Here is an 11,704-nt window from a genome sequence, read left to right on the forward strand (position 1 = left end):
CTCTGAGTATCACTCATGTATTATAAGGGATAATGTACCCCCTACTGTAAATGATAAGGATATTAGCAGTCACTGAGGGGTTCTGTGCCCATATAAAGGCACAAGGCTGCAGGCTGAGTTATACAGGGAACTCTGAGTATCACTCATGTATTATAAGGGATAATGTACCCCCTACTGTAAATGATAAGGATATTAGCAGTCACTGAGGGGTTCTGTGCCCATATAAAGGCACAAGGCTGCAGGCTGAGTTATACAGGGAACTCTGAGTATCACTCATGTATTAAAAGGGATAATGTACCCCCTACTGTAAATGATAAGGATATTAGCAGTCACTGAGGGGTTCTGTGCCCATATAAAGGCACAAGGCTGCAGGCTGAGTTATACAGGGAACTCTGAGTATCACTCATGTATTATAAGGGATAATGTACCCCCTACTGTAAATGATAAGGATATTAGCAGTCACTGAGGGGTTCTGTGCCCATATAAAGGCACAAGGCTGCAGGCTGAGTTATACAGGGAACTCTGAGTATCACTCATGTATTATAAGAGATAATGTACCCCCTACTGTAAATGATTAGGATATTAGCAGTCACTGAGGGGTTCTGTGCCCATATAAAGGCACAAGGCTGCAGGCTGAGTTATACAGGGGACTCTGAGTATCACTCATGTATTATAAGGGATAATGTACCCCCTACTGTAAATGATAAGGATATTAGCAGTCACTGAGGGGTTCTGTGCCCATATAAAGGCACAAGGCTGCAGGCTGAGTTATACAGGGAACTCTGAGTATCACTCATGTATTATAAGGGATAATGTACCCCCTACTGTAAATGATAAGGATATTAGCAGTCACTGAGGGGTTCTGTGCCCATATAAAGGCACAAGGCTGCAGGCTGAGTTATACAGGGAACTCTGAGTATCACTCATGTATTATAAGGGATAATGTACCCCCTACTGTAAATTATAAGGATATTAGCAGTCACTGAGGGGTTCTGTGAACATATAAATTTAATTAATTTACCTCTGTGTCCCTGTTGCATGTATCAGCTCAAGCAAGTGGACATCCTCCTACAAGAGAGAAAACCCTCTCCAGTGAAGGCTGGATGTTGCTGAACTGTACAAGGATTGCCCAGGGCATGACAATCACCATTCCCAGAAAGGGTGGGGCATGGTTGGAAGGGGAGGGACGAGCTGAACATTGGAAAACTAGTTCTACATGGAAATCCAGGTGATTGGGCAGAAAGGTACGGCACCTGTAATGTAGGGATGGTCTAAAAGTGGATTTACAGGGGGATTTACATTCCTTGTATTGCAAATACATCTGAAAACTTCTGTCCAAATACAGTGTGAAAGGAGAGAACGTGTCTGTCATGGAGACTTTGCTCAGCGCTGTTGCTACGGATTCCCCTATACACAGCCCTGGTCTCAGGTAAGGTGCAGCCCGGACTGGCAATATATAGATTTTGGCAAATGCCAGGGGGCCTGTAAGATGCCATAGACACTCACTATTTATTGGGCTGCTGGGGGGCTGTTTGGGTCTCTTGTACTTGATATGCCAGGGCCTCTGGTGGGCCCCAGGCACCCCAGTCCGACACTGGGCCAGTGGACCTTCCCATCGCTGTATAATTTTTTAAAGTTTATTTTATTACTCTGAGTGATTTATTGCATCTTCCCTGTGAACTGTTCTTGCTTCTGTTAGTGATTCTGACCCCTTGTCTCGCTGTGTGGCCCCTGGGGAAGGGCTTGTACTTGTATACGGTTTTCCCTATGTATCATGGGGATTGTGATGGGAATTCTGGTGCCTGTATTGTGCATTAAGTTTTACAATTTCACCAAATATACACTTTGTTGGGGGCGTTTCGCAAGTAACAGGGTGTTTAAATTTAAACATGTAAGGTACGTTCATGTCCTATACATTGCCCCAGTTTTGGTTCTGGTGGATGCGGCTTCATCCCGTACATCAGGGGTAACACTTAGCGGCCCATTTACTAATAATCCGGTTTTTTTTTTCTTGAATTGGATTTTTAGTGCTAAAAGTTGCTGGGAAAATATATATTACACAATTTGGTTGTTTCCCTATGGGACCAAGCTGTAAATTATATCCTTATAAACGTTGATTATATCCTTATAACTGATGACATCACTAAGCAACATTTATAAGGATATAATTTACAGCTTGGTCCATGCAGTTCCTTCCATAGAACACGAGCTTAGTGATGTCATTTCTGTCACATGACTTGTAAATTATAATAAATAAAGTACCCCCTGTTGTAAAATATGAAGATTTTAGAAATCACAAAGTTCCCTGACCTGTATAACTCGGCCTTCAGCCTCGTCCATTTATATGGTCATGGGACTCCTTGGGGACTTGTAATATCCCTATATTTTAAAATAGGGGGTACATTATTCCCTATATATTATAAGGAACTCCTCTGTGACTTATAATATCCCTATATGTTACAATAGGGGGTACTTTATTCACTATATATTATAAGGAACTCCTCGGGGGCTTATAATATCCCTATATGTTACAATAGGGGGTACTTTATTCACTATATATTATAAGGAACTCCTCTGGGACTTATAATATCCCTATATGTTACAATAGGGGGCACTTTATTCACTATATATTATAAGGAACTCCTCGGGGGGCTTATAATATCCCTATATGTTACAATAGGGGGCACTTTATTCACTATATATTATAAGGAACTCCTTGGGGGCTTATAATATCCCTATATGTTACAATAGGGGGCACTTTATTCACTATATATTATAAGGAACTCCTCGGGGACTTATAATATCCCTATATGTTACAATAGGGGGCACTTTATTCACTATATATTATAAGGAACTCCTCTGGGACTTATAATATCCCTATATGTTACAATAGGGGGCACTTTATTCACTATATATTATAAGGAACTCCTCGGGGACTTATAATATCCCTATATGTTACAATAGGGGGTACTTTATTCACTATATATTATAAGGAACTCCTCAGGGACTTATAATATCCCTATATGTTACAATAGGGGGTACATTATTCACTATATATATATATAAATATATATATATATATATATATATATATACAAAAGGACTGTAGGTGTTTTCAAAAATATATACTTTGTCAGGGGAATTTTCACAGATATCAGGGTTTGTTTATTTGTTAATTTATGTGAAAACCTAACTGAACTTTTTTTTGTTTTGTTTTGGAAATTGCCAATTCATAATTCTATGAAGAACTGCGTCCAGAATTCTGCAATAGGATGACACAGAGAAATAGCTCAAAATGTGCATTTTCAAAAAAAAACCCATCTATAATTGGGGGGGGGGGTAATTTACAGGTAAGGGGGTGCAGCTTTGCAACTTACAGCTGCGATGGTTCTTGTGTTTTCGGATGTTTGTTGGGTATCATTTTATGTGCGAAAACTTGCAAAAATATAATTAAGTTGTTTCTTTACTTGTTATGGGAAGTTTGGTGAGAAAATCTAACCCTGAATCTCTTTTTTCCTCATTTTTTTAGGATGTCTGCAAAATTTGCAGACATCTTTGAAGAACTGTGTTCAGAATGCTGCGCGTAGGAACACAAGGACGGCACCTATAAATAGCTGAAACGTGCATTTTAAACTGAATATATCATTTGTAGCGTCTGGGGTATATTAAGGAAGCGGGTATTTAGACTGAACAACATGTACAGGTATCGGACCCCTTATCCGGAAACCCATTATCCAGAAAGTTCCGAATTACGGAAAGCCCATCTCCCATAGACTCCATTGTAATCAAATAATTCACATTTTGAAAAATCATTCCCTTTTCTCTGTAATAATAAAACAGTACCTGTACTTGATCCCAACTAAGATATAATTACCCCTTATTGGGGGCAGAACAGCCCTATTGGGTTTATTTAATGGTTAAATGATTCCCTTCTCTCTGTAATAATAAAACAGTACCTGTACTTGATCCCAACTAAGATATAATTACCCCTTATTGGGGGCAGAACAGCCCTATTGGGTTTATTTAATGGTTAAATGATTCCCTTTTCTCTGTAATAATAAAACAGTACCTGTACTTGATCCCAACTAAGATATAATTACCCCTTATTGGGGCAGAACAGCCCTATTGGGTTTATTTAATGGTTAAATGATTCCCTTTTCTCTGTAATAATAAAACAGTACCTGTACTTGATCCCAACTAAGATATAATTACCCCTTATTGGGGCAGAACAGCCCTATTGGGTTTATTTAATGGTTAAATGATTCCCTTTTCTCTGTAATAATAAAACAGTACCTGTACTTGATCCCAACTAAGATATAATTACCCCTTATTGGGGCAGAACAGCCCTATTGGGTTTATTTAATGGTTGAATGATTCCCAAGGTTTTTGGGTGTCTGATAAATGCATCTCTATGTGCGCCGTTACTTAGGGGCATTGTTTTATTTGGCAAAAGTTGCTCTTTCATATTTAATTTGAATTATTTTTTTGTAAAATTCACCTGTGACGATGTTTGTATTAACGTTTTTAAAAAACCAATAAAAATGCCTGAAAAAAAACACTTTGTTGAGTTGAATTTTTGAATTTAGTTCATCTGCATCGGAGCGCGCGCTTTTGTTTTTTTACTGCATCGGAGCGCGCGCTTTTGTTTTTTTACTGCATCGGAGCGCGTGCTTTTGTTTTTTTTACCAACAATTAAATAAAGCTGCTCATGAATACAGAGCTGCAAATACATATAGAGGTGTATTCAGGGGGAGCGCAGAGGAATTCCTACATTGGTATAATGGAAATGTATCTAAAGGGGAACTATCGCCCTATGAAATAATTCCAAATACTTTTACTGTTAGTCAGACAAAATACCCTGTCTGTGTGTATCTGTGTGTGTGTGTGTTTGTATGTGTGTGTCTGTGTGTATCTCAGTATGTGTGTTTGTATGTGTGTGTGTGTCTGTGTGTGTGTGTTTGAACACCCACTGGTTTATTTATGCCACTAGTGGACCAGTAAAATAGTTCCATTTAATAATCTATCTTATTGTTACTTAAATGTGTGCACAGATCCAACCCCGAATGATTATTACCGAATACGCCCGTGTACTGAGCTTCTAAAGGGAGATCCTGGAATCCCCGGGCCGCAAGGTGAGTGACTCTCCTCAACCAGAAATATAAAATGAGTCCCATGTTCTGTCTTTAAACCTCCCCAGAGTCTTCTATGAGATGAAAAATGAAAGCAAAGACTGATTGGTTGCTACTGTCATTTGCTCTTGTAATTTATAGTAGCGCCTACGTTCATAAATCAGCCCTATCCTGGCTATGTATTGTTATTTACTATTTACTCTGTGTTTCCTTCAGGGCTGCAAGGAAATCCTGGTATCAATGGGTCAATTGGAGTAAAAGGTTTGTACAAGGGATTCAACTGAACTGCAAATAACTTACTTTTTTATTTCCCCTTTACACACGGAGGCTCAGTGAGTAGCACTTCTGCCTTGTAGCGCTGGGGGCATGGGATTGATTCCCGATAGAAAAGTGGAGGAGTGGAAGACAGAAAGAGAAAGGAGAAGGTTATATGGGGACTATATAACAGCAGTAACAGAAAAAAATGATAAAAGAAGAACAAAATAAGGAAGGGGAAGAAAACAAGAAAGATAAATGTTGGGAATAGTAAAAAGGAAAAAAAAACATACTGAGCAGAAAGAGATAAAGGAAGAAATATCAGTGGCAAAAAATGGAAGGACTGGAAAAAATAAAGAAGAAGAAAAGGGATATGAAACAGAGAAGATGGCAGCTGTGATGTGGGGGGGGGGGGGAAATGAATCAGTGAGGAGGGGTAAGGGATAGTTGCCCTTTAAATGAGGAAAGCGATGGCCAGAAGTAAGTGGGACAAAGCTGAGCAGCAGATCCAGTTGAGCCGCATACAGACTGTTAGAGGATCAGATCCCAGGGCACAGATAGCACTAAATACTTTACATATCATTCTTCAAATATTTCCGTCATTTACACAGAAAATAAGCCAACCAAGTAAATCTACATTCCAAATCCTCCAGCCTGGGGCTGCTAAAGGTTTATCTGAGCAACATATGAGCGATGCCGGCAGGTACCCGGAACCCTGTTAGTTCAGTAGTTGTTTGCCCTACAGGTGAGGTGTTGGTGTGATCCCTAGGAAGAGAAACAATTCAGTTGGTCTAATATCAAGGAACAAAAAGCAAAAATCACACCGCAGAGCTGAATGTGGCGCTTCAAACTCCCTTTATTGGCTCCATATGTAGATACAAACAATAGTACGGCAACATTTTGGGCCTCACTGGGCTGTTTATCAAGCCCAAGAGTGACTCCAGTAGTATAAAGTATATATAGTGTGGGGAAGGGGAGGGAAATGGAAGGGGTAGGGCAAAAGATGGAGATAAATTGAATTAGATTAAGGCAAGTCCCCAAATGCATAACCATTAGTGTTCAATGAGCATAAAAGTCCTTATCAAGTCCAAACTACAGTGTGCAGAATTATCATCCTGTGTACCCCTGTACGATAAAGAAGAATATAATAATCTACTAACAACGGATAATTCTGAGGCGTGGTTTCCTCAGCCGCATAGCGCACCTCAGGCCTCCAAGTCAGGTGTTGGTTGTGTGTCGGTATAAGCACTCAGAATCCCCCGTTGTGTTGATCAGGGACCTGCCTAATGGTGTATAATATCAAGAAACCCAAGTTGCAAAGATTATATTCATGCTAAAATACATTTGAATGTAAACTTTCCCTTTAATCCATTTTCCAGGTGATCCTGGGCAAATGGGACCACAAGGTGCAAAAGGTAATGTTTTTAAAAATGATTATTATATCAGGGGTGATAGCTCAGCTCTGCGCCCCCAAACCTGGCACATATTGACCCCATGACAATCTGAATGCCAGGTATCGACCATTAGCTTTAATATCTGAGACACATTTTCAAAAATATTCTTTCTTTGCTCTGTTGCTTGTTTCTTGTTAAGAAATATGGAACTTTGCAAGAGAACCTGCACCCATCCAGCCCATAAAGGAGAGTTAACCCTCGGCCCCTTCCTGAGATCCCCCATTCCCCTTCTGAACAGTTCTCAGGGCTTCATTCTCCTTTACACTGTACATATTAATGATTCCTAATGGTCACCAGTCTTTCTCTGGGTCCCTGCTGCCCCTTCATGCTCTTTATCATGTGATTTTCCCAACAGGAGATAATGGAGGTGGTGCCCTATCGTACGGTGAGTAAAATGGACACTTTTTTACCAATTTATTTGCCAAATTATCTACAGAAAATGTACAAGAATGTTCTAACCAACTGTCCAGCAAATAACTAAAAAGCTATAGTCCCAGATAAGTATAAGACAAGATAGAATGATATATATTATATATTCCATTTCCAGATTATAGTTGAGGCTTTAGGTCACAAAATAGTTAGGGGTGTCTGTACATTACACGTGGGGAGGGGACCCCTGAGCTGAATGTGAAGCAGCAAAGAGCTGCTCTCTTACTGGGAGAGCGGTCAGTGAAGTCCCTTATTGCTATTGGGTTTATGTTGTTACTTGCATGTTACGAGATAGAAGTTCCATCTGATGTTCCTTTGTTCTGTTGTTCTAGTTGCAAGGAACTGCAAGGAGCTGCTGGATCAGGGGGTGGTAATGAGCGGTTGGTACACAATATACCCGGATGGGATGGTGCCCCTGCAGGTTCTGTGTGACATGGACACTGATGGGGGAGGTTGGATAGTAAGTACTAATATTCTGCCCAGTTCTCATTCTTATATCATATACAGTGGAATATGATTCCATTTCCTACCAGGCTCCAAAATCCAGTCCAATATCAGAACAATCTTGATTGTTGCAATACAGTGAGAAGTGGGAGAATTCAAGCTCTTTGTAAACCGAGAACCAAAATTACAAGTGCTGTGCATTTTGCAGACTTATACATACAGTACATTGGGGCTACGTAGTTAATATTATTAATGACATGTTGGTTCCTGGGTTTCAGCTAGAGCCCAGGGCAGTATTACCTGCAACTTTCTTTATCCTGCGCAGGTTTTCCAAAGACGCTATGATGGCTCAGTAGACTTCTACCTTGGCTGGGATTCCTACAGGAGGGGGTTTGGCAGCCGCCTGACTGAGTTCTGGTTGGGGAATGACAATCTCAGTCATTTAACATCAACAGGTAATTTTCTTATGGTGCTTATTAATATTCTGTACTTGTGCCCTAGTGCTGTCTCTACTGGGTTCATTTTAATTCATTTGAAATAAATTTCCTGCAGGAGGAAACTTTGTTCTTTCCCATCGGTGATTCACTTTATTGCCGGTGGGAAGGCATTTCAGGGCATCTCCCCGTAGGCCATTGTCCTAAACCTCTGTATGTTTAATCCCTCAGATATCCCATCCGACCCAACAAAAGAATACACACGGGGGTTGCACTCACCGCCATCATGAATAGTTTATACACTTCACTGACCAAGTAGAGGCTTAGTACCATGGAATTTACATTTTGTGCTTTTAGTATTACTAATAAAGGTTACACTTTATCATGATGATACTTCCATGTCATCTATTCTGGGTTCCCCTGAACAATAAAATCTGCACATGGATTCTGTATTGGACAATGTCCTCGGGGGACCTACAATGAATGTTAATTTCTGATTGTTGCATCAGAAGACTAAAATCTGAGTGTGTATGGCCGGCTTTACTTCTTATAGAAAGGAAACAAAGCTTTCTTGGCCCCCCTGTACTTACACAGACAGACCCATAATTACACTATGCCCCTCCCCATGACTAAGGAGCTGTAGTGCCTCTGTAAATGCCCTATTGTACAGCAGCCTTCCCGTATGTGACCAGTTTACAGTTGATACAAACATGGAATGAAGCGGAACATCCCTTTCTCTCCCCATAGGTACATGGGATCTGCGTGTGGATCTGAAGGACTTTAACAATACAGCCTATTATGCCAAGTACTCAGCCTTCCGGATTGCCCCCGCCTCTGATAATTACAGGCTAACAATTGGTGCATTCCTTGGGGGTAATGCAGGTAAGTAGCACTGTGCTAACAGCACCAATTAGTGACTAAGTGGGGCTCATTTATAAACACTAGGCAAAATTGCAGCTGGGCAGTAACCCATAGCAACCAATCAGTGGTTTCATTTTTCCAGCCAGCTCCAGGTTGAACACTGAAAGCTATTATCTGATTGGTTGCCATAAATTACTGCCAATGGCTCTGGTAGGGCTGGACTTTTCATTCAGTAGTATCAGGAGTTGTGAAGGGCAGTTAAGGTTGCCGCCTGGCCGGTAAAAATGTTGCTTGATACCAATGTTATTAATAGGGAAAAACATAAAAATATATAAAGGACGGTATTTTTTGCAGAAAAGCTGGCACCCCTACGGGCAAAGAGGCTCACATTGTTGGGAAAGGGGGTGCGCTGCCCATTTGAAGTGTTCTGCTACCCTCCTGCCGCCCCAGTCTGAAGGCCTTACTGTAACCTGAATTACAGAATACAACACTGAATGGATAATAAATGTTTGACATGTTTATTTTGCAGGAGATTCCTTGAGTTACAACAATGGAATGGCGTTTTCTACCAAGGACAGGGACAATGACCAGTGGAGCAGTAACTGCGCTACTAATTGGCCGGGAGCCTGGTGGTTCAATGACTGCTTTATAGCAGACCTCAATGGGGTCTATCGACTGCAGCAGAACAGCAATCCCATTGGTGTGTTGTGGGCCACTGCCAGCACCAGCAGTATTAATTATTCCTTCAAGATATCAGAAATGAAGATCAGGCCTGAGTAAGGCCATTTCTCTATTAAAGTCACAATTTAGGGCAGTGGTTTCCAAACTATGGGACTAAGCTCAATACAATGAATGGGTGAAGAATAATCAGGGGCAAATTTGGGTTGGATGCTTATTAACTGTTAAGATTGTCAAAAACTGGGCCCAGGACCCATCCCAGTAATGCAGCAATGCAAACCCCTGTGTTACACAAGATATTAATGTAGAACTTTCACACTTCTGAATGTTTTTTTTATTAGAGAATTATCTTTATTATTCCTCCATCATTCTCTTGCTGGAGTTGTTACACACCATGATACATTGCTCCATGGAAAGGCATTCCTTGTATTATTACTTTTTAGTCTTAATACAACTAAGGGCTGTGAATTCCATAAATATCATCAAGAGCATCTCCCGCACCATATGGTTATGTCTGGCAGTGGGAGAACGGTGGGCCGAGGTGGTGTTGAATCAGCTTTTCCTATGGGGATATCTATCTTGGCACGTGCATTGGAATCCCTGGGCTAATGGCTTCCAGCCAACTGACCCGCTTTATTATACTGTACTCCTGGCTTCTGTCTGTTGTAGAAATGTATTTTGCCAAAGTGAAATAAATCTAAATTGGGTAAAAAACTGGTATCTCTGTGGAAGTTGGGAAATATGTGCGCTTATTGCCTTAGAATAATAAGTAATAAACGTTGCTTGGTGCTTTTAACTCCTACACTGCCAAGGTGCAAACCTCTGATTTGTGCATCTTTCCTGGCCATGCTAAGAGTGCCCAGTGCCTTGTGAGCAGGTCTGGTCTGGGAATCAAAATAGGCCCTGGCATTCCCAGTACACAGAGGCCCAAACACCCCAGCCCAATAAATAGTGAGTGTCTATGGCATCTTACAGCAGCCCCTCTGGCATTTGCCAGAACCCACAGATTGCCAGTCCGGGCCTGATTGTGAGACATCAAAACTGGTTAATATAGAGAAATGGCTTCCCTCCCACAGAACCCTGTATCCTACAGTAAAGACCAGTCAGACTCCAATACCAATATACTGTATATAGCACATTGCTGGTTATCCAAATTACAGGAAAACCCCATATCTGGTAAACCCCAGGTCCCAAGCATTGCAGATAATAGATCCCATACTGTAAATACATGAAAGTGAATGAGATAGGCTGAACGCTGGCAGCACTGGCAGCTTCCCATCACCTACTAATGAGAGATTGTGCGCATTAGGTATGGGACTCTGGGCCCCTGTAGTTAAACGGATATAACAGGGGAGCACTCACCAGACGCCAGTTTCTTTCCAAGAGTCCCGTGCTTGCACATCCAAAGATGCCCCCGGTCCAGGCATAGGTAAAGTACAGGAGAAATTGGTATTGGTGGATGGAGCACGCCAAGACTACTTCTTCATAAAAATAATGAATACTTTATTTCATACCTCTATTAAAAACATGTTGCCAAACACCACACCATCAGCTTGACGCGTTTCGTGGCCTACTGCCACTTCCTCAGAAGCTGTAACAATCATTCTACACCCATCAGTGCCTTAAATATACCAATAAGACCCACCCCCACAAGGTGCATTAACCCCCAAGGTACCAACTGTATAATAAAAATACAATCAACTCTGGGCCCCTGGAATTCCTACTGCTTGGTATTACTTCTTCTGTCTGGGTTTCAAATTTTTGCAACTTTACTGAACCGGGAAGGTGTCAGTCCTATTCAGTTTGTATCCCCAGGGAAAAATAAACCTCTGAAAATCTGAACCACTCTCTGCTTCTAGCAGCAAGCAAAGGGCACAATACTGACCCCTACTGGGCCCATAAGGTAGGACTGGGTGTTAAGGCACATATAATTATGATTTCTGTGAACAATTTAACCATGTGCAGGAGGGGAATGGTATTGTCCACTTTACTCATGTAATCAGAGAATAAAATGAAATAT

At 41.1% G+C, this 11,704-nt stretch overlaps 1 protein-coding gene across 1 annotated transcript; it reads left to right on the plus strand.

Annotated features, from left to right (window-relative positions):
• Positions 1-1,339: 1,339 nt before the first annotated feature.
• Positions 1,340-10,398, plus strand: LOC100497727 (ficolin-2). The gene is made up of 9 exons (XM_031903659.1): positions 1,340-1,429; positions 5,052-5,132; positions 5,346-5,390; positions 6,764-6,799; positions 7,194-7,223; positions 7,600-7,727; positions 8,037-8,166; positions 8,893-9,027; positions 9,536-10,398. The coding sequence occupies exons 4-9, from the start codon at positions 6,778-6,780 to the stop codon at positions 9,784-9,786; spliced, it is 696 nt and encodes a 231-aa protein (XP_031759519.1). The 5' UTR covers positions 1,340-1,429; positions 5,052-5,132; positions 5,346-5,390; positions 6,764-6,777; the 3' UTR covers positions 9,787-10,398.
• Positions 10,399-11,704: the final 1,306 nt, after the last annotated feature.

Source organism: Xenopus tropicalis, chromosome 6 (genome assembly GCF_000004195.4).
Source record: "Xenopus tropicalis strain Nigerian chromosome 6, UCB_Xtro_10.0, whole genome shotgun sequence".
NCBI lineage: Eukaryota > Metazoa > Chordata > Amphibia > Anura > Pipidae > Xenopus > Xenopus tropicalis.